At 54.2% G+C, this 26,844-nt stretch overlaps 1 protein-coding gene across 1 annotated transcript in view; it reads right to left on the reverse strand.

Moving 5' to 3' along the window:
* OXSR1 (oxidative stress responsive kinase 1) overlaps positions 1-22,677 on the reverse strand; it is a 100,345-nt gene extending 77,668 nt beyond the window's left edge. Inside the window, exon 1 of the mRNA XM_062216207.1 lies at positions 22,548-22,677. Within this exon, the coding sequence (XP_062072191.1) occupies positions 22,548-22,617 (70 nt within the window). The 5' untranslated portion in view covers positions 22,618-22,677. The remainder of the gene's footprint in view (positions 1-22,547) is intronic.
* Between the last annotated feature and the right edge of the window lie 4,167 nt (positions 22,678-26,844).

Here is a 26,844-nt window from a genome sequence, read left to right on the forward strand (position 1 = left end):
CCCAGGTGCTGGGGTCCCCACACCCACATGGGAGACCCGGATGAAGCTCCTGGCCCAGCCCTGGCCACTGCAGCCGTTTGGGGAGTGAACCAGCAGCCAGGAGATCTCTTTCCCACTCACTCTGTGACTCTGCCTTTCAAATAAATAGACGCATTTTTTAAATGAAAGTAAATAAAATGCATTTTTTAATGATTTATTTATTTATTTGAAAGTCAGTTACACAGAGAGAGGAGAGGCAGAGAGAGAGAGAGAGAGAGAGAGAGGTCTTCCATCCTCTGGTTCACTCTCCAAATGGGTACAATGGCCGGAGTTGTGCCAATCCACCCCCCACCAGGAGCCAGGAGCTTCTTCTGGGTCTCCCATGCAGGTGCAGGGGCCCAAGGACTTGGGCCATCTTCTGCTGCTTTCCCAGACCATAGCAGAGAGCTGGATCAGAAGTGGAGCAGCCAGGACTCAAACCAGCATCCATATGGGATGCCAGCACTGCAGGGGCAGCTTTGGCTTTTCTCTGTGTGTGTGTGTGTGTGCACTTTAGCCACAACACAGGCCCCAATAAAATGAAATTTATCTCAATTAAAAAAAAGATAAGGAAATACTACAAACAAGTTTGGGTCACAATTCTATAATTTAGAAAACAATGGACAAATTCTTCACACACAGCACACTGCCAACACTCAGCCAAGCTGAAACAGAGAGCTGAGTAACCCGACAACTACCAAAGAAAGTGAGCTTGAAATTTCTAAATTCCTGAAAAACAGCCCCAGGCCGAGCTGGCTTCACTGGAGGACTGCACTGAACACCGAAAACAAACTAACATCCACTTCACATGAACAGAAGCAGCAGGAGCACGTCCCAACTCACCTTATGAGGCCATTTTACCAATACCAAAACCAGACAAAACGTCACAAGAAAACAACCAACACCTCACATGATCCTTAACAAAAGATTAGCAAGTTAAATCCAGCAATCGATAAAACACGACAACCAAGGAGGATGTTTCAAGTATGCAAGCCTGGTACAACTTACTTAAAAAAAAAAAAAAAAAATGTAATACCCATTAACAGATAACCAAAGAAAAATCGTCTGATCCTTATCAACTGACACAGAAGCATTTGAAAAACACTCCAGCACCATCATTCATGACAAAAGTTCCCCATAAACTAGGAAGAAAGGTGAACTTCAACTTCATAAAGAACATCTATGGGGCCACCTGCAGTGCCGGCACCCCATATGGGCACTGGTTCAAGACTTGGCTGCTCCACTTCTGATCCAGCTCTCTGCCATGGCCTGGGAAAGCAGTGGAGAATGGCACAGGTCCTTGGGCCCCTGCTCCCGTGTTGGAGACCCGGAAGAAGCTCCTGGCCCCTGGCTTCGGATCAGTGCATCGGTGCATCGCTGGCCACTGCAGCCAACTGGGGAGTGAACTAGCGGATGAAGCACCCCTCCACCTCCCCCTCCGCCTCCACCTCTCTCTGTGTCACTCTTTCAAGTAAATAAATAAATCTTTTTAAAAGGGGGTGGGGGGTTGTGGCGAAGCCGGCGCTGTGGTGCAGTGGGTTAAAGCAGCCTGCAGTGCCGGCATCCCAAATGGGCACCAGTTCAAGTCCCAGCTGTCTGGCTTCCCATCCAGCTCTCTGCTAAGGCCTGGGAAAGCGGTGGATGGTCCAAGTGCTTCCGAAGCCGGGATGAAGCTCCTGGCTTTGGCCTGGTCTGCGGAGTGAACCAGTGGATGGAAGAACTCTCTCTTTCTCTATTTCTGTCTTTCAAATAAATAAATAAATTTAAAAAGTAACAAATACCACTTATAATTCCTTCTCCCAAAATTCAACAGTTAAGAATAAACTTAATAAAACATACACAGGGGGCCAGCACTGTGGCGCAGCAGGTTAATGCCCTGGCCTGCAGTGCTGGCATCCCATATGGGCGCCGGTTCAAGACCCGGCTGCTCTACTTCCAATACAGCTCTCCGCTATGGTCTGGGAAAGCAGTGGAGGATGGCCCAAGTCCTTGGGCCCCTGCACCCATGTGGGGACCCGGAAGAAGCTCCTGGCTTCAGATCGGTGCAGCTCCAGCTATTGCGGCCAACTGGGGGGTGAACCAATGGAAGGAAGACCTCTCTCTCTCTCTGCCTCTCCTCTCCCTGTGTAACTCTTTCAAATAAATAAATAAATCTTTAAAAAAATAAATAAATAAATCTATTAAGACATACACAGGGGCCGGCAGTGAGTTAAAGCCCTGACCTGAAGCGCCGGCATCCCATATGGGTGCCGGTTCTAGTCCCGGCTGCTCATCTTCTGATCCAGCTCTCTGCTATGGTCTAGAAAAGCAGCGGAAGATGGCCCCAAGTCCTTGGGCTCCTGCACCCACTTGAAAGACCCAGAGGAAGCTCCTGGCTCCTGACTTCAGATCGGCTCAGCTCCAGCAATTGCAGCCACCTGGGGAGTGAGCCTGCAGATGGAAGACCTCTCTCTGTCTCTACCTCTCTCTGTAACTCTTTAAAATAAATAAAATAAATCTGAAAACACACACACACACACACACACAGGATTTGTATGCTGAAGATCACAAAATACTGAGGAAAGAAAGTAACAATGACCTACATAGAGAATTTTGCCATGTTCGTGGATTAGAAGACTCAACACGGTAAACACACAATGCTCAGTTTATACAGAAAGAGAACGACCCGCAAACAGCCAACACAATAGCGAAGAAGAAGAAGAGTTGGACGCACTCACGCTGCCCACTCTGCAGTTACGGTAACCCAGACAGCGTGGCAGACGTGAGCTCGGCAAGGTGAAGATGCTGGGTTTGACCTTCGGCTTCAGCTCCTGGTTTCAGCTCCTCACTCGTTTCCTGCTAACCAGACCTAGGGCAGCAGTGCTGGCTCCAATGACTGAGTGCAGCCCCAGGCCCAGCCCCAGGCCCAGGCCCAGGCCCAGGCCCAGGCCCAGGCCCAGGCCCAGCCTAACCCTGGCCACTGCAGGCATCAGGGGAGTGAAAAAGTGGATAGGAGCTCCCTCTGTGTCTCCCAAGACAAAAAACAAACCCAGGAGGGGGTGGGGGTACAGTGTGTTGGCACTGTGGATTCAGCCACCTCTTGGGACACCTGCGTGGGGACGGTTTCAAGTTCCAGCTCCGCACCCAGTGCCCCAGACCAGTGCCTAGAAAGCAGCAGGTGAGGCCCACCTACTTAGGTTTCTGCCACTCATGCGGGAGACCTAGAGTTCCGACTCCTGGCTTGGCATCTGGGGAGTGAATCAGTGGATGCAAGATCTCTCTCTCCCTCTTCCTCTCTCTCTATCCCTTCTAAATGAACAAACAAAAGGACTATGTGTGGAAGTCACAGTGTTGTGGTACAGCAGGTTAAGCCGCCACCTGCAACACTGGCATCCCATAATGAGGCGCCAGTTTGATTTGGAGCACCTCTGCTTCTGGTTAACCTTCCCGCTATTGTGCCTGGGAGGCCAGGTGATGGCTCAAGTACGCACGGATGAAGGCCTTGGTTCATGGCTTCGGTTTGGCCCAGCCCTGGCTGTCGTAGCCTCAACCTCTCTCTCTGTCACTCTGCCTTTTAAATAAATAAAAACAGGCCGGCGCTGCAGCTCACTTGGCTAATCCTCCACCTGCGGCGCCGACACCCCAGGTTCTAGTCCAGCACTCCAGGTTCTAGTCCCGGTTGGGGCACCGGATTCTATCCCGGTTGCCCCTCTTCCAGGCCAGCTCTCTGCTGTGGCCTGGGAAGGCAGTGGAGGATGGCCCAAGTGCTTGAGCCCTGCACCCCATGGGAGACCAGGATAAGCACTGGCTCCTGCCTTCGGATCAGCACGGTGCGCCGGCCGCAGCGCGCCAGCCGCGGCGGCCATTGGAGGGTGAACCAACGGCAAAGGAAGACCTTTCTCTCTGTCTTTCTCTCTGTGTCCACTCTGCCTGTCAAAAATAAAAAAAAAAAAAACAAAATAAAATTGTAAGGCAAGATAGAAGGGGCAGGCATTTTGTGCAGTGTTCAAGATACTACTTGGAGTGCCTACCTCCCACAATGGAATGCCTGGTTCAAGTCCAGGTTCCTCCACGTCCAACACAGCTCCCTGCAGATGTGCACCTTGGGAGGCAGTAGATGATGGCTCAAGGACTTGGGTCTCTGCCACTCCCATGGGAGACTCGGATGGAGTTCCAAGCTCCTGGTTTTGTCCCAGTACAGCCTTAGCCTTTGCAGGTATTTGGGGAGTGAACCAGAGGATGGAAGATCTTGGTTTCTCAATCTTGATCTCTCTCTTTGCCTTTTTTTTTTTTTTTTTTTTATTTGAAAGTCAGAGTTACACAGAGAGGAGAGGCAGAGAGACAGAGAGAGAGAAAGAGAGTCTTCCATCTGATGGTTCACTCCCCAATTGGCTGCAACAGCCGGGGCTGTGCCGATCCAAAGCCAGGAGCCAGGAGCTTCTTCTGGGTCTCCCCCATGGGTGCTAACGCACCTGGGAAAGCAGTGATGAAGATGACCCACGTGTTTGGGCCCCTGCACCCACAAGGGGCACTTGGATGAAGCTCTGGGTTCCTAGCTTCAGTCTGGCCCAGCTCTGGCCATTGCGACCATTTGGGGAGTGAACCACTGGATGGGAGACCTCTCTGTCTCTCTTTTTCTCTGTAACTCTACCTCTCAAATAAATAATAATTAAAAAAAAAAAAAAAGCACAAAGCTACATGGTAGTGCTCACACAATAACTGAATCGGTTACCTTTCTTTCCATTCCTCAGATGCAATTAAGTTTGCTCCTACGTGCACACCTCTGTGTAAACCACCCACCCTTTCTACACACTCCAAGCTCGCCTAGTTTTAGTAAGTTCCCTGGAAAACAGCTTCAAACTTCAGCACCACAACTCTTAGCAGGAAGGCTTCCATCTCCTGGCTCCAGTAGACTGTTGCGATTGTTCACTTACTCGCCTAGGGTGTGACTGTTAGATGTTTGAAGGGTTGAAGTACTCTGTGGTATCTCAAGCATTTGTCACAGGGTGGGTTTGCTATGCTCCCAAAGCACTTTAACCTTTACCAAAGATTCAAACACACGATACAAATTATCCCCTCTGACACCTCACCTCAACCATCCTATTAAAATTGTAGGGGTTTTTTTTTCAACATTTTCATCATTGGTATGTTCACAGACAAAATGTTCTCCTGTATGGAAATAGCTGTGAGTAGAGAAACTGTAAACACTAAAAAGGAAAATGGACAAGCATTACTCTTTCCCCCACCTCTCCATTTTCTCATCCTCTCCCAAAATACGCTGGCAACAGAAGGCGTAAGGGAAGAAAATATGCTGTGTGTGTTTAAAATACTAGGAGAAAGTAACTTTCCGCAGAGTACTTCCTGTAAAAGACAACACTCTTTGAATAGTCTGGGGGTGGGAGAGACAGGCATTTGGGGCAGCAGTTCAAGTCAGTACTGGGGGCCAGCGCCGTGGTGCAGTGGGTAAAGCAGTGCCAGCATCCCTGTGATTTCCCACATGAACCCAGTCAAGTCTCTGCTGCTCCACTCCCAGCCGACTGCTAATGCTCCTGGGAAAGCAGTGAGAGGTGGCCCCAGTACTCAGGCCTCTGCACCCACATGGGAGACCGGGATGAGGCTCCTGGCTTCGGCCTGGTCCAGCCCTGGACGTTGTGGCTCTTTGGGGGAGTGAACCAGCTGACGGAAGACCTCTCCCTGTCTGCCTCTGACCACTCCCTCTAACTCTGCCTTTCAAATAATCAAATAAATTTTAAAAAAAGCCCCTACACCACATCCGTATCAGAGGGCCTTATTGAAGCCCCAGCCCCCCCACGCCAATGCCTACCACAGGAGACAGCAGGTGTCAGCTCAAGAACGTGGATCCTCCCCACCCCGGTGGGGGACCCAGACTGAATTCCAGGCTCCTGGCTTTGGCCTGACCCAGCCCTGACCCATCCTGGCAGATGGGAAATAGCTCTCCATCTGTCTCTCAGTCTTACAAACAAAATGAAAACTAAAACTTAAAAAAAAAATTCTGGGGAAAACACTACCGAGACTTTCATGAAGAGTACTGACCTCAAAGAATGAGATTTTTACTTTAATAATATTTAATATTAGGTAATCTCAATTTAACATTTGAAGCTTTAAACCTTAAAGCTCTGTTCTTTATTTTCATTTTATTCGAAAGACAGAAAGAGACAGACACAGACAAGAGAAATCCTATTTGCCAAACGCCTGCAGCAGCCAGGGCTGGGCCGGGCTGAGGCCAGGAATCCAGACCTCTGTCTGGATCTCCCACATGGGTGGCAGGACCAAGTCCCTGAGCGGTCACTGCTGCCCCCAGGGTGTGACATCAGCAGGGAGCTGGCATTGGGAGCGAGAGCAGGACGTGAACCCAGGCACTCCAATACGGACGGAACGCAGGTATCCTAGGGTGTCTTAACCCTTGCAGCAAATGGGAAGTTTGTTTTGTTTTGTTTTGTTTAAGATTATTTTTAGAGGCGGGCGCTGTGTCTCAGCAGGTTAACACCGTGGCCTGAAGCGCCGGCATCCTATATGGGAGCCAGTTCGAGTCCCGGCTGCTCTTCTTCCGATCCAGCTCTCTGCTAAGGCCTGGGATAGCAGTAGAAGATGGCCCAAGTCCTTGGGCCCCTGCACCCACGTGGGAGACCCGGAGGAGGCTCCTGGCTTCGGATCGGCCTAGCTCCGGCCATGGGCAGCAACCTGGGAAGTGAACCAGCAGATGGAAGACCTCTCTCTCTGTCTCTACCTCTCTCTAAACTCTGCCTGTCAAATAAATAAATCTTTAAAAAAAAAGATTTTTTATATTTTTAAAGGCAAAGTTAGAGAGAGAGAGAGGCAGAAGCAGAGGCAGAGAGAGATCTTCCATCTGCTGGTTCACTCCCCTAAAAGGTCGCAATGGCCAGAGCTGTGCTGACCCGAAGCCAGGAGCCAGGAGCTTCTTCTGGGTCTCCCGTGGGGGTACAGGGGCCCAGGCACTTGGGCCATCCTCTACTGCTATCCCAGGCCATCGCAGAGAGCTGGATCAGAAATGGAGCAGCTGGGACTCAAACTGGCACTCATGTGGGATGCCGGCAGGCGCTTTAACCCACTGTGCCACAGTTCCAGCCCAAATGGGATGTTTTTAATTAAAAAAAAAAAAAAAAAAAAAAAAACTCTTCACAAAACTACAATGAGATACTGTTTCCCACTCACTAGGATGGCTAACTGAAAAGATGCACATAGCAAGTATTAGTAAGAACAAGGAGAAACTGGAAGTTCCCCCACATTGCAGTGGGGTTGGAAAATGATGCAGCCACCTTAGACACGAGCGTGCAGCACCTCAAATGTTCATCACAGAGCTGGCTCCCACAGGACCCAGCCATTCCACCCCAGGCACACATACCAGAGACAGAGAACACACGGATACATAAAACCTGCACACAGGTGTCACTGCAGGATTACTCCTCAGAGCCAAAGCCAGAAATCACCTAAGTGTTCATGAAGTGATGAACAGGACCTGAAAAACAGGGTAAATCCACCACAGTGGAGATTCTTTGGAATAAGAGGAATGCAGCACCAATACCTGCATACTGCCCGACGTGGCTAGCATGAAACATGCTAAATGAAACCAGAACCGGCCAGCGCCATGGTTTAACAGGCTAATCCTCAGCCTTGTGGCGCCAGCACACCGGGTTCTAGTCCCGGTTGGGGCGCCAGATTCTGTCCCAGTTGCCCCTCTTCCAGGCCAGCTCTCTGCTGTGGCCCGGGAAGGCAGTGGAGGACGGCCCAAGTCCTTGGGCCCTGCACCCCATGGGAGACCAGGAGAAGCACCTGGCTCCTGGCTTCAGATCAGCGCAATGAGCCAGCCACAGCGGCCATTGGAGGGTGAACCAACGGCAAAAAGGAAGACCTTTCTCTCTGTCTCTCTCTCACTGTCCACTCAGCCTGTCAAAAAAAAAAGAAAAGAAAAGAAAAGAAAAGAAACCAGAACCATCCACAGCTACAGCTATGAACTCAGCAATGAACTCACTGCCCGACTCGTGGAGACGGCAGGGACCTGGACAAGGAAGCTCACAGAAGCAGCCTCTACGAGGTGCCCTCAGCCCCAGCTACCAGACACCTGCTGATGTGTAGGCTTCTCCCCTGATTTCCACAAGTACGCTACCCAGTGGCATTCTTTCTAAATGGTATTTATTCTCAAACCAGTTATTCCACCCCTGGACAAGTCCACATTGATTATCTTATGCAAACAACACCCGAAATACCAGCTTTCTATACATTAATAGCATCCTGTATGAAAACAAAACCAGGCTGGAGTTTACAATCTAAATAAAGCAATATTTGGTTTGGGGGCTGCTACTATGGCACAGTGGATTAATCTGCTACTTGTGAAGCCAGCCCCAGTATCACAGCGCCACTTCCAGTCCTTGCAGCTCTGCTTCTGACCCAACTCCCTGCTAATGGAAGATCACCTCTGTCTCTCTTCTCCCCTGTCACTCTGCCTTTCAAACAAATTTACCTCTTTTTTTCTCTGTTGCTTTTCTTTTTCCTAAAGAAACCTTTTATTTAATGAGTACAAATTTCCCAAGTACAACTTTAGGAATATAGTGATACTTCCCACCATACCCACCCTGCCACCCCCAATCCTCACACCCCACCTCCTCCTCCCTCTCCCATTCCCAGTCCCATTCTCCGTTAAAAACAAAAAACAAAAAACAAAAAAAACTGCTCCTCAGCAGTCAAGACAAGGTCTCTGCAAGTCACTGCTTCTCCAAGTGTCAATCTCATGTCTACAGATGTCCTTTCAGGCGCTCTAGTAGATTACTGGGTCACCACAGATCCGGGAGAACATACGGTATTTGTCCCTTTGGGACTGGCTTATTTAACTAAGTATGCTGTTTTCCAGATTCATCCATTTTGTTGCAAATGACAGGGTTTCATTTTTAACTGCTGTGTAGTATTCCATAGAGCACATATCCCATAATTTCATAATGTCATCCATTTTGTTGCAAATGACAGGGTTTCATTTTTTAACTGCTGTGTAGTATTCCATAGAGCACATATCCCATAATTTCATAATGTCATCCATTTTGTTGCAAATGACAGGGTTTCATTTTTAACTGCTGTGTAGTATTCCATAGAGCACATATCCCGTAATTTCATTATCCAGTCTTCAACTGGTGGGCGTTTAGGCTGATTCCATTAGGCTGTTGTGAACTGAGCTGCAACACACAGGGGGTGCAGATAGCTCTTTCAGATGCTGACTTCATTTCCCTTGGGTAAATTCCCAGGAGCGGATGGCTGGGTCATGTGGCAGGTCTATAATCAGATTTCTGAGGTGTCTCCAAACTGACTTCCATAGTGGTTTTTGTTTTTTTTTTTTTTGTTTGTTTTGTTTTGTTTTGTTTTTGACAGGCAGAGTGGACAGTGAGAGAGAGACAGAGAGAAAGGTCTTCCTTTGCCGTTGGTTCACCCTCCAATGGCTGCCGCGGCCGGCGCACCGCGCTGATCCCAAGGCAGGAGCCAGGTGCTTCTCCTGTTTTCCCATGGGGTGCAGGGCCCAAGCACTTGGGCCATCCTCCATGCACTCCCGGGCCACAGCAGAGAGCTGGCCTGGAAGAGGGGCAACCAGGACAGAATCCGGCGCCCCGACCGGGACTAGAACCTGGTGTGCCGGCGCCGCAGGCAGAGGATTAGCCTGTTGAGCCACGGCGCCGGCCTCCCATAGTGGTTTTACCAGTTTACATTCCCACATCCTCACCAGCATTTGCTGTTTGCTGGTTGCTGTACAACAGCCATTCTAACCGGGGTGAGGTGAAACCTCAGTGGTTTTGATTTGCATTTCCCTGACGGCTAGTGATCCTGAGCATTTTTTCATGTGTCTGTTGGCCATTTGGATTTCCTCTTTTGAAAAACATATGTTTAAGTCCTTTGCCCATTTCTTCACTGGGTTATCTGTTTTGTTGTTGTGGAGTTTCTTGAGGTCTTTGTAGATTCTGGTTATTAATCCTTTATCAGTCGCACGGTTCACAAATAACTTCTCCCACTCTGCAGGTGCCTCTTCACTTCCCTAAGTGTTTCTTTCACAGTACAGAAGCTTCTCAACTGATGTAATTCCATCTGTTAATTTTGGCTTTGATTGCCTGTGCCTCTGGGGTCTCTCTAAGAACTCTAAGCCTGTGCCAATGTCTTGCAGGGTTTCCTCAATGTTCTCTAATAATTTGATGGTGTTGGGTCATAGATTTAGGTCTTTGATCCATGTTGAGTGGATGTTTGTGTAAGGTAGGGGTGAGGTAGGGGTCTTGCTCATTCTCCTGCATGTGGAGATCCAGTTTTCCCAGCACCATTTGTTGTAGAGACTGTTCTTGCTCCAGGGATTGGTTTTAGCTCCTTGGTCAAATATAAGTTGGTTGTAGATGCCTGGATTGATTTCTGGCATTTCTATTCTGTTCTATTGGTCTATCCATCTGTTTTTGTACCAGTACCAGGCTGTTTTGATAATAACTACCTTGTACTATGTCTTGAAATATGGTATTGTGATGCCTCTGGCTTTATTTTTGTTGTATAAGATTGCTTTAGCTATTCAAGGTCTCATCCATCCACTGGTTCACTCCCCAGATGTGAACAACAGCCAGGGCTGGGCCAGGCCAAAGCCAGGAGCTTCTTCCTGGCCTCCCATGAGGGTGCAGGGGCCCAAACATTTGGGCCATCATCTGCTGCTTTCCCAGGCGCATTAGCAGGGGACTGGATAGGAAGTGAGAACATCTGGGACTTGAACCAGCATCCATTTGGATGCCTGCTCACAGGCAGCAGCCCAACGCTGCACCTTAACACCAGCCCTCGAAAGTCTCTCGCTCTCACTCAGATGGCCTAGTGTGACTGAACACACGGCTAAACGACAAGTTGCCAGTGTCCTCCACACTTGGTGACGAAAAGCTGGGGGCTGGCGGGCTTCACGTTTTCTTCGCTAACAGTCACTTTCCAGATTTTTCCTTTTTTTTTTTTTAAGATTTATTTAAAAGGCAGGGTTACAGATAGGCAGAGGCAGGGAGAGAGAGAGAGAGGGGGGAGAGGGGTCTTCCATCTACTGGCCCACTCCCCAAGTGGCCGTGACAGCGGCAGCTGCGCCGATCTGAAGCCAGGAGCCAGGAGCTTTTCCCAGGTCTCCCACGCGGGTGCAGGGGCCCAAGCACTTGGGCCATCTTCCACTGCTTTCCCAGGCCACAGCAGAGAGCTGGATCGGAACCAGCACCTACATGGGATGCCAGTCCTGCAAGCAGCAGCTTTACCCATTAAGCCACAGTGCTGGCACCTAACAATCACTCTCATTCAAGATCTTCCCAAAACAAATGTCAAAACATGGGGGTTATCCAGAAACTGAGAAACATTTTGGTTCTAAGATAATGGATTACTGTCATGCAGTAAAAACTCACTAATTCAGAACAGACAATGATGTTTCATTAGAAAAAATGTGCCTCACAGAAACTAGTAATTAATAAATTATAGAGAATAATATAAATTCATTCATAATTTTAACTTCTCCAACATTGCAAGAATGGTATACAGGATTAGAGATAGGAATAAAAACTTCTAATTTCTTCTTTACAGTAGGCTCCTTAATGCCAAGTTTTTTTTGTTTTTGTTTTTGTTTTTGTTTTTTTTTTAAAGACAGAGTGGACAGTGAGAGAGAGAGACAGAGAGAAAGGTCTTCCTTCCATTGGGTCACCCCCCAAATGCTGCTACGGCTGGCACTACGCCGATCCAAAGCCAGGAGCTTCTTCCTGGTCTCCCATGTGGGTGCAGGGCCCAAGAACCTGGGCCATCCTCCACTGCACTCCCAGGCCACAGCAGAGAGCTGGACTGGAAGAGGAGCAACTGAGACTAGAACCCGGCACCCACATGGGATGCCAGCGCTGCAGGCAGAGGATTAACCTAGTGAGCCACAGCTCCGGCCCCAGACCTGCATTTTTTCACATTTGTGTGCATCTTCACTTAGGCTCTCCATCTTTCATCTTTCATCTCTCCTACTCATTAGTTCTGTAACTGCAGAGTTAGGGGGGATGACATAGCAGAATGGATTAACATGCAAAAACATGGATGGGCCTTCTGTAATCCTTCCGACTCGATAATCGCCTCTTCACAATGAAAAAAAGTGGCCAAGCACAGGGCATAAAAAAAAGTGTTTGCCTTTCCAGACACAGACATTTAATAGACAGAATGTGAAAACTGATACTATTCCTGTGAGGAAAAAATATATCAAATGAACTGAATCACTACAACAAACACATGCTCTAAAGATTTTTCAAAAGTATTTTTCATAATGTTTTGCATTTATTAAAGAGCTAGTTCAAACTGATAACTCTAGGGGCCAGAGCTGTGGCGTAGCGGGTGAAGCTGCCACCTGGGTATCCCATGTGGGTACTGGCTTGAGTTCCAGCTGTTCTACTCCTACCTGCTAACATGCCTGGGAAAGCAAGAGAAGAGGCCCAAGTCCTTGGGCTCCTGCACCCATGTGGGAGACCCAGAAGAAGCCCCTGGCTCCTGGCTTCTTCCTGGCCCAGCTCTGGCCGCTGCAGCCATTTGGGGAGTGAAGCAGAGAACAGAAGACCTCTCTCTCTCTCTCTCTCTCTCTCTACCTCTACCTCTACATAATTCTGCCTTTCTACCTTTCAAATAAATAAGTAAATTTAAAAAAAAAAAAAGACCTGTTAACTCTGCATGACTACGACGCTGTCACGGGAACTGTGGGAAATGCAGGTGTGTACACGTTTGCAAACCCTTTTCTAAGTAAGTCATCCTGTCAAAGTCGCGGTGAGAATTGAGGCTTCGAGAACTGGCGACACAGCTGTAGGAAGTCACCGGTGGATGGAAGACCACTCTAACTCTCCCACTCCGTCTGTAACTCTGCCTCTCAAACAAATAAATGGATCTTAAAAAGTCGCCATGATAAAAATCGTGCCGTTCTCTTCGTCCAAACATGAGAACCCTGACGTCCACACACGCGCTGTGTAGCTGCTGCGGCAGTGGGTCCTCGGCTGCTCCCCGACCCCACGCTGCCCTGACCTGTTCAACCCTGGCACCCACGTCACCCCGTGCACTGCCCAGCATCTGCCCGGCTGGGTGAGAAACGCCATGCGAGCAGGCGTCTTTGTCCCTTCCCTTCACCACCACCCAGAACGCGACACGGCCCAGCGGGAGCTCAGTATGTGTTGGATAGCTTCATCCAGTAGTGACATTCATTTCCAAGAAAAAAATTATCTGTCCGGGGCAGAACAAACACAAAGCTAGCCCAGTCTTCATGGCGTGACCTCATCACCACCAGCACTCGCCCCGTGTGCCGAGTGCTGCACGGATACGTGGAGCTCTTCCTTGTCCACATTTCTTTTCGTCTGACCATTACAACAATCCCATGAATTAGGCACCGGGGCCTTACCAAGAATGGCAGCAAAGCAGCATCAGCCAAAGATGTGGGTCACATGACCAGCAAGAGGCGGAGCAGGCCTCGGAACCAGGACTGCGTGTTCCGACACGGCGCCCTTACCTGGTGGGCAACTGCCTCTGCAGATCAAAGCTGACGTTTATCAACTGATGAGCGTGTCAGGTTAAACTGTTGACCTGCAGTGTCTTAGGTAGCTAGTTATTGTAATTTAGAAAAAAACTGAGGTCAATACTTTTAGTTGCTTGCCCAACATACAATTTCCCCTTCCTTAATAAGAGAACCCTGACCTATTTTGTTTGAATAAAAGACTCGGCTAAAAAGCTTCCTTTCCCAGCCTCCCTTGCAAGTGACCAAATTACAGTCCTGACCAATAAAACAGACGTGATGAGGCATCCAGGAAGTAAAGCCCTCTGGAAGGGAGCCAGGCCAGCTGGCACGTGTCTGTCCTTCTGCCAGATTCTTCTGGCTGAGGGACAAGGATCCTGCAACCACGAGAATCAGTCAGGGCCACAGGTGGCGGCGCGGCCCCAGGCCCTCAGACACCGGGCTGCACGCCCACTGGTCCTCGCTGCTTAGAGGGAACGGGGCAAGCCACGGCTGTGTCTGTACCTCCTGCGTGACACAGGCCTGTGAGGCTGGAAGCCACACCGGAGGGGAAGGGCTGAGCCCTGGAACCCATGCTTGGAAATGGTCACTTCATGTATCAAACGTGGGACTGGTGCACCAGCACTGAACAGAGGCGGGAAAGGCCGAGCGGCACATGAGCCACCCGGGACCCCCGCACCCCATGCCAGAGAGCCAGGTCCAGTCCAGCCCTGCACGAATGCACCTGGGACCCCCGCACCCACCCTGGAGAGCCAGGTCCAGTCCAGCCCCGCACGAATGCACCTGGGAACCCCACACCCACCCTGGAGAGCCAGGTCCAGTCCAGCCCCGCACGAATGCACCTAGGACAACGCACCCACCCTGGAGAGCCAGGTCCAGTCCAGCCCCGCACGAATGCACCTGGGACCCCCACACCCACCCTGGAGAGCCAGGTCCAGTCCAGCCCCGCACGAATGCACCTGGGAACCCCACACCCACCCTGGAGAGCCAGGTCCAGTCCAGCCCCGCACGAATGCACCTAGGACAACGCACCCACCCTGGAGAGCCAGGTCCAGTCCAGCCCCGCACGAATGCACCTGGGAGGCAGCACGAGCTACCACAAGTTGAGTTCCTGGCTCCCTGGCTCCTGGCTTCGTGGCTGCAGCCATCCCGGGAGTGAACTAGCAATGGAAGACAGTCATTCTCTCTCCATCTCGCGCGCATGCTCTCTCTCTGTCACTCTGCCTTTCAAGCAAATCTTTAAAACAGAGAGATGGCAACATGGAGAATACTGCCAGCGGGCTGCCTGCAGCAGTGTCAAAGCTGGTGATCACACCCTGCTGAGAAAAGACCTTCAGCCTAGCCCGAAGTTCTCGACGTTCTAAACTCGGGACTGAGCAGAGCACTGAGTACTGACTGAGGCTTTCCAGGACTCCTGATGAGAAAGGCCGTAGGACACAGCCTAGCCGGGCTGGCTTCCCCACCGGCCGTGCCACCACGTCCAACACACATCCCTGTGTCCACCTGAGCGGGAATGAACCCTGGAACCAAGAACGACAAGACGCAGTGACGTTCCAGGAAGCATTTAAAACAGATGGGAAATCAGTGTTGCGAGTGGGCTAAGCCGCTGCCCACCGCTCCTACAGACCATATCGGAGCACTGGTTCAAGTCCCGGCTTCTCCACTTCTGATCCAGCTTCCTGCTGATCCACCAGGGGAAGAAGCAGAAGATGGCCCAAGTACTTGGGCTCCTGTACCCACGTGTGGGAGACCCAGATGGACCTCCTGGCTTCAGCACGGTCCAGCCCTGGCCTTTGCAGCCATTTGGAGAGTGAACCAACAGAAGATCTTTCTCTGTCTCCCCCTCTCTCTGCCACTCTGCCTTTCAAATCAATAAAATATTTTTTAAAAATTTTCAAATCACATAGTATTTCATATTTTTTGGCAATACCAAAAATTGGTAAATATAAAGCCAATAGGAAGGGAAAAAATCAGAGATAAAAGCAATTACCGGCCGGCGCCGCGGCTCACTAGGCTAATCCTCCGCCTTGCGGCGCCGGCACACCGGGTTCTAGTCCCGGTCAGGGCACCGATCCTGTCCCGGTTGCCCCTCTTCCAGGCCAGCTCTCTGCTATGGCCCGGGAGTGCAGTGGAGGATGGCCCAAGTGCTTGGGCCCTGCACCCCATGGGAGACCAGGATAAACACCTGGCTCCTGCCATCGGATCAGCGCAGTGCGCCGGCCGCAGCGCACCTACCGCAGCAGCCATTGGAGGGTGAACCAACGGCAAAAAGGAAGACCTTTCTCCCTGTCTCTCTCTCTCACTGTCCACTCTGCCTATCAAAAAAAAGAAAAAAAGCAATTACCTGGCCGGCGCCGTGGCTTAACAGGCTAATCCTCCGCCTTGCGGTGCCGGCACACCGAGTTCTAGCCCCGGTTGGGGCGCCGGATTCTATCCTGGTTGCCCATCTTCCAGGCCAGCTCTCTGCTATGGCCCGGGAGTGCAGTGGAGGATGGCCCAAGTGCTTGGGCCCTGCACCTGCATGGGAGACCAGGAGAAGCACCTGGCTCCTGGCTTCAGATCAGCGAGATGCGCCGGCCACAGCGGCCATTGGAGGGTGAACCAACGGCAAAAAGGAAGACCTTTCTCTCTGTCTCTCTCTCTCTCTCACTGTCCACTCTGCTTCTCAAAAAAAAAAAAAAAAAAAGCAATTACCATTTTACAGAACACCTAACATGAGCTGAACACTTTGCACAAACAATGGCACTGAAGCAGCACACAGCCCCGAAGACACAGACACTATTATCCCATTTTATAGACAAGGAGCTGACACTAGCACCAATTAGACACTTTTCCCGAGACCACGCAGCTAGTAAGCGTTTGTAAAGACAGGATTTGAATCCAGCGTGGTTTTGGGTTTTTAATCCCAAGCCCATCTTTCACAGCTGCCTCAACGCACACCAGACGGGGTGTGACACAAACTCGCTGTCACAGGGTTAAGGCACAGAAATGAGCTACAGAGCACTGGGCGGACGAATGAGGAGCTGTAAGAATGACGCCACCATCTTTAACAAGTGCTCCAACTCCCAGAGATTCACACACTGCCAAGGCCACACTCAAGAGGACGCAAGGCAGCAGCCTCCACACTTCTACTGCTCCTGGGAAGGAAACTTCTCTTTCCCCGGCAGCATTTGACCGGAAAGAGGGAGAACAAACAGAACGGAACCATGAGCCTCACACACATCAGTGTCAGCAGGTTATGTGAAGAAATGACCGCGCAAACAAATGTTCTGATCAAGGGGAAGGAGACGCCATCCCGGATCTCCCTGGAACACATTCTTTCAGAATAAAATTTAAGGGGCTGACATGCTGGCACAGGTTAATCCTCCACCTGCGGCATCGGCATCCCATATGGGCGCTGGTTCAAGTCCCCGCTGCTCTACTTCCAATCCAGCTCTCTGCTATGGCCTGGGAAAGCAGCGGACGGCCCAAGTGCTTGGGTCTCTGCACCCACGTGGGAGACTGGGAAAAACCTCCTGGCTCCTGGCTTCGGATCGGCGCAGCTCCGGTCATTGCGGCCATTTGGGGAGTGAACCAATGGAAGGAAGACCTTTCTCTCTGTCTCTCCCTCTCACTGTCTGTAACTCTACCTCTTAAATAAATAAATAAAATATTTGGAAAAAAAGCAGCAAAATTTAAATCACCCCTCAAATCGCCTCCCTAGCCTCCAGCCATTGTTTCTGAAGACATCTCAGCATTTCACTTGGGGAGACAGCTCACCACAGAACACTGTTTCAAACACTTGGCTACGGAAGCAAAGTTAGCGTAAGAATACATGCGCTGGTTTACTGAGCCTGCGGCCTGCAGCAGGCGGTAAAAAGGAGAGGGAGTATGGAATGAGAGACAGGGCGTTAGGAACAGTGTAGACGGATGACACCTATTATAGCTTTTCAAGGTGGAAATAATTCCCTTAACCTGTAGGGTACGAGCCTACCACTCAGTTCACGTGCAAACCGCGGGAGCAAGCGCGCTGAACTGGAGCACAGGCCTGCGCAGGGCAGCGCCCTCCCCCCACCTCACGCCACACACAGGCATGAGCTCACAGAGGCACCCAGGCTTACACTACAGCACTTAAGAAAACACTGGAAAAAAGCTCACGACACACGGTTAGTAAGATCAATAAAAGAAAAAAACTGACAAACCTCAACAAAATCCAAAACTCGTGTTCTGGAAGACACATTACAAAAACAAGAAGGACACATGACAGATCTGAAGACAATATTTTAATCTGAAACTACTAGACGAAGGACTCACATCCAGAAAGGGCACACCTGAGCTCCCTCTCCGTGAGCACACGAAGGCGCGTGCACCGGAGCTGACGGCACACGAGGCACGGACACAAAGGACGTGCCCCTTCCCCACTCACAGGGCACTGCATCAAAACCACACACACGCCACTAGCCCGACCGCAGCCAGAGAGACGACAGACGTCGACCAAGACACGCGCTGCTACTGGGAACGGAACGTGCTACTCCTGGGAACCGCGGAGCAGCTTCTCGAAAAGTCACAGGCTGGCATTTGGCACAGCGGCTAAGACCTCATACGGGAGACCCACAGCCCAGTTCTCAGTTCCTGCCACCCTCGGTTCCAGGCTCCCGGGCTGCAACCTGGCCCAGCCCTGGCTGTTGTAGGCTTTGGGGGGGTGAACCAACGGACATGAGGTCTCTCTTCCCCTACCCGTGTCTGTCTCTCTCTCTCTGCCTTTCTAGTTATAGTTACCATACAACTCAGGAACTCCATTCCCGGGTCTACACGTTCACACACAGACTTGGTGTAAATGCTCCCTTCATTCCAAATGGCCAAAAGCAGAAACAACCCAACATGCATCAGCTGGTATCCAGTCAAGAGGAACCATGCACTGCCACGTGCTACAATACAGGTGAACCCCAAAACCACTGTAAGGTAGGAGAAGCCAAATGCAAAGGACCCCATGGTACACCGTTGCGTGATTTGTATGAAAGGGAAGAAAGGCAAGTCCATGGACATGGGGCAGATGTGTGGCTGCCCAGGGCTGGGGGTGGGAACAGGGAGTGACTGCAAATGGACATGACGCATCTTTTTGGAATGATGGAAATGTTCTAAAACTGGATAGTTGTAATGATGGAACAACTTTATGAATCACTAAACATTGCTGATATGTACTTTAATCAGGTGGATTGGTTTATAAAGTATGCCAACAAGAGTGCTCTGAAACATGAATTATGCTAAGAAGTTCAACACAAAAGACCAAGTTGCACGATCCCATTTATGTGAAAGACAAACACACAGAGACCGACTGACAGTTGTCCAGGCTGAGGGTGGGAAACAAGCCCGAGGGACCCCCCGGAGTGATGGCTTACACCATGGCAAACTTAGCTACGCTTAAAATGGGTGACTTTTATGGTGTTAAATTCTGTCTGAGTGAATTGTTTGGTTTTTTTTTTTTTTTTTAAGATTTATTTATTTGAAAGTCAGAATTACAGAGAGAAAGAGAGACACAGAGAAAAAGCTCCGCATCTGCAAGTTCCCAGTGCGATGCTGGCACCGCAGGCAGCGGCTTTACCCACTATGCCACAGCACCAGCCCCCACCTTATTTTTTAAAACCAAGTTACGGCCAGCGCCGTGGCTCACTAGGCTAATCCTCCGCCTGTGGCGCCGGCACACCGGGTTCTAGTCTCGGTCGGGGCACCGGATTCTGTCCTGGTTGCCCCTCTTCCAGGCCAGCTCTCTGCTATGGCCCGGGAAGGCAGTGGAGGATGGCCCAAGTGCTTGGGCCCTGCACCCCATGGGAGACCAGGAGAAGCTCCTGGCTTCGGATCTGCACGATGCGCGGGCCACAGCGCACCGGCCACAGCGGCCATTGGAGGGTGAACCAACGGCAAAGGAAGACCTTTCTCTCTGTCTCTCTCACTGTCCACTCTCCCTGTAGGGTAGGGTAGGGTAGGGTAGGGTAGGGTAGGAAAGGAAAGAGAAAAAGCTCTTGCATCTGCAAGTTCACTCCCCACATGGCCATGACAGCCAGGGCTGGGCCAGACGGAAGCCAGGAGCCAGGAGCTTCCTCCAGGTCTCCCACATGGGTGCAGGGCCCAAGCACTTGGGCCAGCCACTGCTGCTTTCCATTAGCAGGGAGCTGGATTGGAAGTAGAGCAGCTGCGACAGGAACCAGTGCACATGTAGGATGCTGGCATTGTAGGTAGCAGTTTTAGCCGCTATACCATAGCACCAGCCCTGGTAAACTTTTTTTTTTTTTTTTTTTTTTTTTTTGGACAGGCAGAGTTAGACAGTGTGAGAGAGACAGAGAAAAAGGTCTTCCTTTTCCATTGGTTCACCCCCCAAATGGTTGCTGCAGCCGGCACACCGCGCCGTGCTAGTCCGAAGCCAGGAGCTTCTCCTGGTCTCCCATGGGGTGCAGGGCCCAAGCACTTGGGCCACCCTCCACCGCACTCCCTGGCCACAGCAGCGAGCTAGACTGGAAGAGGAGCAACTGGGACAGAATCCGGCGCCCCGATCGGGACTAGAACCCGGGGTGCCAGTGCTGCAGGCGGAGGATTAGCCAAGTGAGCTGCGGCACTGGCCGGCCCCGGTCGGCCCCGGTAAACTTTAAAAAAAAAGAAAAAAGAAGCCGGCGCCGCGGCTCACTAGGCTAATCCTCCGCCTTGCGGCGCCGGCACACCGGGTTCTAGTCCCGGTCGGGGCACCGGTCCTGTCCCGGTTGCCCCTCTTCCAGGCCAGCTCTCTGCTGTGGCCAGGGAGTGCAGTGGAGGATGGCCCAAGTGCTTGGGCCCTGCACCCCATGGGAGACCAGGAGAAGCACCTGGCTCCTGCCATCGGATCAGCGCGGTGCGCCGGCCGCAGCGCGCCAACCGCGGCGGCCATTGGAGGGTGAACCAACGGCAAAGGAAGACCTTTCTCTCTGTCTCTCTCTCTCACTGTCCACTCTGCCTGTCAAAAAAAAAAAAAAAAGAAAAAAGAAAAAAATTGGGGCTGGCACTGTGGCATAGCAGGTAAAGCTGCAGCCTGCAGTGCCGGCATCCCATATGGGCGCCAGTTCAAGTCCTGGCTGCTCCACTTCCGATCCAGCTCTCTGCTATGGCCTGGGAAAGCGGTGGAGGATGGCCCAAGTGCTTGGGCCCCTGCACCCACATGGGAGATCCAGAGGAATCTCCAGGCTTTGATCGGCATGGCTCCAGCTGTTGCAGCCATTTGGGGAATGAACCAGCAGATGGGGGGAAAAAAAAAAAGGAATTGATTGTAGGGGCCAGCATTGTGGGGCAGTGGGTTAAGCCACCAACTGCATCCCATATGAACTCTGATTCAAGTCCAAGCTGCTCCACTTCCAATCCAGCTCCCTGCTAACACGCCTGGAAAAGCAGCAGAGGATGGCCCACGTCCTCGGATCCCTGCCACCCACATGAGACCTGGATGGTTCTTGGCTTTACCCTGGCCCAGACCAGGCCATTGCAGCCATTTGGGCAATGAACCAGTGGATGGAAAATCTCTCCCTCTCTCTCTCACTCTCTGTAACTCTTTCAAATAAATAAAAAGTTAAAAAGATTGTAAAAAAAAAAAAGTCGAATCACGGTGGAGTTGTTCATCTTCATGAACTCTGAACTCCTGACCACTTGGTGACTGTGACGGCAACGAGCCCTCTTCTGGGGAACGGCGGGTCCCTGCCGCCCCAGACGCCTGTCACAGATGCCAACGAGCAAGTCACCGACCTCCAGAGCCCTGGCCACTCCGAAACTCGGGGCCACGCGAGCGGTGAGCGCATTAAGAGTGCCTCGTGCCAGAAAGAGGGGCCCTACACGTAGCAGAGTCCCCCACCAACGACAGGGACCCCTCCTTGACTTCTCTGCCATCAAGTGGGGCGGAGGACGCAGGCGCAGTCCGTCAAGACACAAAGCCAGCTGCACAGTGCACGCCAGAGCAGCACGCAGGAAGGACCCGGCCACGGAGCGTGCTACCTCTGACATGGAACTCGGCCAGGGAAATCCGCCCAAGTCTAACACAGGAAACCTAAGGCAGCTGCAAGTCCGGGTGGTCTTTGCTACCTGTCTGATGCTGAGGGGCCGCTACTGCGATGCATCAGGTTAAGCCCTGCTTCCCACACGGGTCCCCACTGCTCCACTCTGAGCAGCCCCCGCCATGTGTCTGGGAAGACGGCCCAGGTGCAGGGCCTCTGCACCCACGTGGGAGACCCGGACGGAGTCCTGGCTCCTGGCTTCAGGCCGGTGCAGCCCTGGCTGTTGTGGCCATGTGGGGAGTGACCCGGCGGATGGGAGACCTCGGCCACTCTGTCTTTCAAATAAACACATAAACCTTTTTAAAAACTTATTCTAAGGCAGGAGACTGGCAAAGCGCAGGGGTCAGCTCGTGTGGGACGGCGGAGCCCGGGTCTGGCCAAATGCACCCACCCACCTGCTTTGGCTTCGCGGGCTCTGGTCCGCCTTGTGCGCCCCACGTCCTGGCCGCCGCGGCCCCTCCGGGGTCTCCACCGCCGGGCAACCCGGACCCCGTCGGACTGCCAGGGCTGCGGGTCAGGTCGCGGCCCACCCTGGCACCTGCGAGGAGGCTGCGGGATCCCGGCCGCGTCGGCGGGCCTAACCGCGCCCCACCCCAGCCACTGCCCGGGACGGCCGCACGTGGGGCCCCGCGCTGCCCGGCGGGCTGACCACCCCGCCGCCTCCCGGGCGACCACCCCGCCGCCTCCCGAGCGACCACCCCGCGGCCTCCCGGGCGAGGACCCCGCACACACGCCCGCTCCCGCACTCCGCCCCGCGCCGCCGCCCCGCCCCAGAACTGCCCGGAACCGCCGCACGTGGGGCCCCGCGCTGCCCCGCGGCCTCCGGGGCGGGGACCCCGCTCCCGCACTCCGCCCGCACACAGCCCCGCTCCCGCACTCCGCCCTCACGCTGCCCCGGCCCGGCCGACCACCCCGCGGCCTCCCCGGGAGGACCCCGCGCACAGCCCCGCTCCCGCACGCCGCACGCCCGCCCGCGCTCTCACCGATCACCTCCTGCAGCTCGTAGTCGTCCCTGTTGATGGACCAGGGCAGGGCGCTCGGGTCCTCGGACATGACGGCGGCAGCGGACCGCCGGCCTCCCGCGACGCGCTGACCTCCGCCGGCTCCGGGCCGCGCCGCCCCGCCCCCACCCGCGCTCCGGGGCAGCCCCGGTCGGACGGCGGACGCTCGCGGCGCCTCGGGCCCGGCCTCGGCCTCCGCAGCCGCGGCGACAGCAGATCCGCCCGGGCCCAGCCCCTGCGGCCCGCCCTCCACCCGAGCCCCACGCACGGGCCAAACTTTCCCTTCTCCCTCCACCTGCCGCCGCGCAGCGCGATGACGTCACCGCGCCGGCCCCGCCCCCGGCCGCCATCTCGAATGCGGCCGGGCTCGCACGGAGCGCGGGAGGGGCCCGAGGATGTCGAGAGTGACGGCGGCAGGGAAGCGGGGCTTGGGAAGGAGTTCAAGAAGGGCATCGGAAAGCCACGTGGGAGCCCAGAGCGTCCCAGATGCCGTAGCCACACTAGGCATGGCGACCGGAGCGTGGCCGCGCGGAGGGGGCGGGGCCACCTGGCGCGGCTGGGGCACGCTGCAGGCGCCGGCGTCGCTTCTATTGGTCGGTTTGAGACGGACTCAGAAAGGCAACGGGCGGGTGTGCACGTCAGTCTACGCTAGTCCCGCCTCCAGGCGCTCGGCGCCGCTGGCCCGGCCCCCGGCTCGCGGTGACGTCACGGCGCAGCCGTCACCCCCGGGACGTGCGAGCGACTCTGCGGGGTGTGGAGGCCCGGCTCGCGGTGACGTCACGGCGCAGCCGTCACCCCGCGGGGCGTGCGTGGAGGCCCGGGGAGCGGTGACGTCACGGCGCAGCCGGCACCCGGGACGTGCGAGCGGCTCCGCCTGGTGTGGGGGCCCGGGGAGCGGTGATGTCACGGCGCAGCCGGCACCCCGGGACGTGCGAGCGGCTCCGCCTGGTGTGGGGGCCCCGGGGAGCGGTGACGTCACGGCCACCCCGCGGGACGTGCGAGCGGCTCCGCGGGGTGTGGGGGCCCGGGGAGCGGTGACGTCACGGCGCAGCCGGCACCCCGGGACGTGCGAGCGGCTCCGCGGGGTGTGGGGGCCCCGGGGAGCGGTGACATCACGGCCACCCCGCGGGACGTGCGAGCGGCTCCGCGGGGTGTGGGGCCCGGGGAGCGGCCGGGCGGGCAGCCTCGGGCTGAGGCCCCCGAGTGGGAGCGGAAGCCCGCGCCGTGGCGCCGTTTCCGGGCGGAAGTTCTCTCCGTCCTCGGCCCTGTGTCCGGACGCCGGGGAGCACCTGCTCTGCGGGACTCGGGGCTGCCCCGCCGCCCGCCGCGGCCTGAGGGCGCCCCAGGGCCTGCACGTGGCGCGGGCCCCGGACATGGGGAGCAGGGTCGCCGTGCCGCGGCCGCCTCGCCGGGGTCCGCGCGTGGGAGGACCGGAGCAGCGCCCTGCGGTGCCGGGCTGGCCCCCTGGGCCACGGACGGGCTTGGGCTGTGGCCGCCGGCGGCGTGGAGGTCCGCGGGTGGGCCGCGCACCGTGGCTGGCTCCAGCTGCACATCCGCGCCCTCCACCCGCTGCGTGGGTCTGGACGGAGCTCCGACCCCGGGCCCAGTGAGCAGGACTGGCGGTCACTGCGCGCGGGGAGGAGCCGGCCCTCGCTCCCGCAGAGGCGAGAGGGTGCTCAGGGCCAGCCTCGGCGAGCCCACGCGCAGTCCTTGGGAACGGGCATTGGGGAGGGCAAGATGGACACACCGGAGGCCTTGGCTCTTACCCTGCAGGTGTCCTGGAAAGTGTGACGTCCTTGTCAGCCCAAAATCGGGCTCTGAGCCCAGGCTGTGGGTGTCCGGGGAGTGACCGTGGAAGGGCGGGGGAGAGGACGGCGGCGCCAGGGCGGTGTGCCCGTGGGCCTGGAGGGGCCAGCAAGGCGAGCTGTTAACCCGGCCGCTCCTCTCCCAGGTCCTGGGAGGCTCCCCCAGGTCACAGCGTGCCCAGGCACGGACAGACAGCCCTGCTCCAGGCTTGGCCCAGAGGGTCCGGTCCTGGTGCAGGCAGTGTTGGCCGCTGTGTGCAAGACCAGCGTGCAGAGTGGCTTGCCCTTCCTAACCGCGTGGCCGCTCTCTTAGGGAAATCACCAGAGAGTAAGGCCGCTGAGCAACCCAGGCTGTACTTGAAAGATTTTATTTATTTGAGAGGCAGAGGTTTTCCATCCAAGTGGTTCACTCCCCAAACGGCCAGAGCTGAGCCGACCTAAAGCCTGGAGCCAGGAGCTTCTTCCGGGTCTCCCACACAGTTGCAAGCACTTGGGCCATCCTCCACTGCTTTCCCAGGCCACAGCAGAGAGCTGGATCGGAAGTGGAGCAGCCGGGACTCGAACCAGCACCCATGTGGGGTGCCAGCCCTGCAGGCGGCGGCTTTACCTGCTACGCCACAGCGCCGGCCCCAGCGTGGCTTAGCTTACAAAGGAGGCCTGGCCCAGCTGACTCACTGGATCTATGAAGTATTACACAGCAGCTGGACAGACTGAAGTAGATCTGTTCAGTCTGTAGTGGCCCATTAGGGAAATTACGGACTGGATCTTCCTGTGTCTAGGTTGTACAGAGAGCATAAGACCTGGGACAGGCTGGTGACCTCACACAGCTGACTATGCCATGACCTGCAACAGCACCATCCCATGTTGGAGCTCTGGTTCATATGCTGGCTGCTCACTTCAGATCGGCTCCCTGCTCACAGCCTGGGAAAGGATGGGTGACAGACCAAGTGCTTGGGCCCCTGCCACCCATGTGGAAGACAAGTGGAGTTTCTGGCACCTGGCTTCAGACCAGCACTGGCCTTTGCAACCATTTGGGAAGTGAACCAGCAGATGGAAGCTCTCACTCTGTCCCCTCTCTCTCTCTCTCTCTTGTTCAAATAAAATAATTTTTTTTCCCGAGATTTATTTGTTTGTTTATTTGAAAGAGTTACAGAGAGGTAGAAGCAGAGAGAGAAAGGTCTTCCATCTGCTGGTTCACTCCCCAGTGGCTGCAAAGGCCGAAGCTGTGCCAATCCAAAGCCAGGAGCCAGGAGCTTCTTCCAGGTCTCCCACATGGGTGCAGGGGCCCAAGGACTTGGGCCATCTTCTACTGCTTTCTCAGGCCATAGCAGAGAGCTGGATCAGAAGTGGAGCAGCCGGCAGCCGGCACCACGGCTCAACAGGCTAATCCTCTGCCTAGCAGCACCGGCATACCGGGTTCTAGTCCCGGTCAGGGTGCCGGATTCTATCCCGGTTGCCCCTCTTCCAGGCCAGCTCTCTGCTATGGCCCGGGAGTGCAGTGGAGGATGGCCCAAGTGCTTGGGCCCTGCACCCCATGGGAGACCAGGAGAAGCACCTGGCTCCTGCCATCGGATCAGTGCAGTGCGCCGGCTGCAGCGCACCGGCCACGGTGGCCATCGGAGGGTGAAACAACAGCAAAAGGAAGACCTTTCTCCCTGTCTCTCTCTCTCTCACTGTCCATTCTGCCTGTCAAAAAAAAAAAAAAAAAAGAAAAGAAGTGGAGCAGCCGGGACTAGAACTGGTGCCCATATGGGATGCCTGCACTGCAGGTGGCAGCCCCCGATAAAGTAAATATTAGCAACAAGAGAACAGCGTCTGGGAGATGCTTGGAGGTGCAGTACATATTTGCTTTACGTGCATCATTTCAACCCGTGGTAGGGAGAAAGTACCCAAATGGTGTCTGACGCCAACAAGGCAACGGGAGTGGCTTAAAGCATTCATTAGGATGGCTTCCAGAAAGAGACTTGAGGGGACCCTAAGCATACACTTCAGCTGCATTAACAATCAAGAAAGTGCAGATTAGAGCTAAAATGAGATTTTTCCACCAGATAAGAAGTTCTAAAGGTGGAGAGTAGTGAAGTGTTGGCCGGGATGAGGAGGAGCTGTGGCCGTCTGCAGTCGGAGTATAACCTGCTGCAAGGTCTTTGGGAAATGGTTTGACAGGACCCAGCAGCATGGAACCTGTGCGCTTCTACAGCCGGCCTGGGTGCTTGCAGGGGGTGAGGTGGCCATGGGGGGCACCCGCATCCCTTGTCAGAGCGCCTGGTCCCTGTCCTGGCTCCTCTGCATCCAGGCCAGCTTCCTGCTCGTGTACACCCTCGGAGGCAGCCGGCGATGGCTGGAGTAGCTGGGGACCTGCCACCAAAGTGGGAGACCCAGGTGGAGTTCTGTGCTGGCTTCAGCCTGGCCCAGCCCCGGTGGTGCAGGCATTGGGGAATGAGACAGCAGTTCTGTCTTTGTCACTCCAATGAAGA

The sequence above is a fragment of the Lepus europaeus genome, chromosome 2 (assembly GCF_033115175.1).
Source record: "Lepus europaeus isolate LE1 chromosome 2, mLepTim1.pri, whole genome shotgun sequence".
NCBI classification, from domain to species: domain Eukaryota; kingdom Metazoa; phylum Chordata; class Mammalia; order Lagomorpha; family Leporidae; genus Lepus; species Lepus europaeus.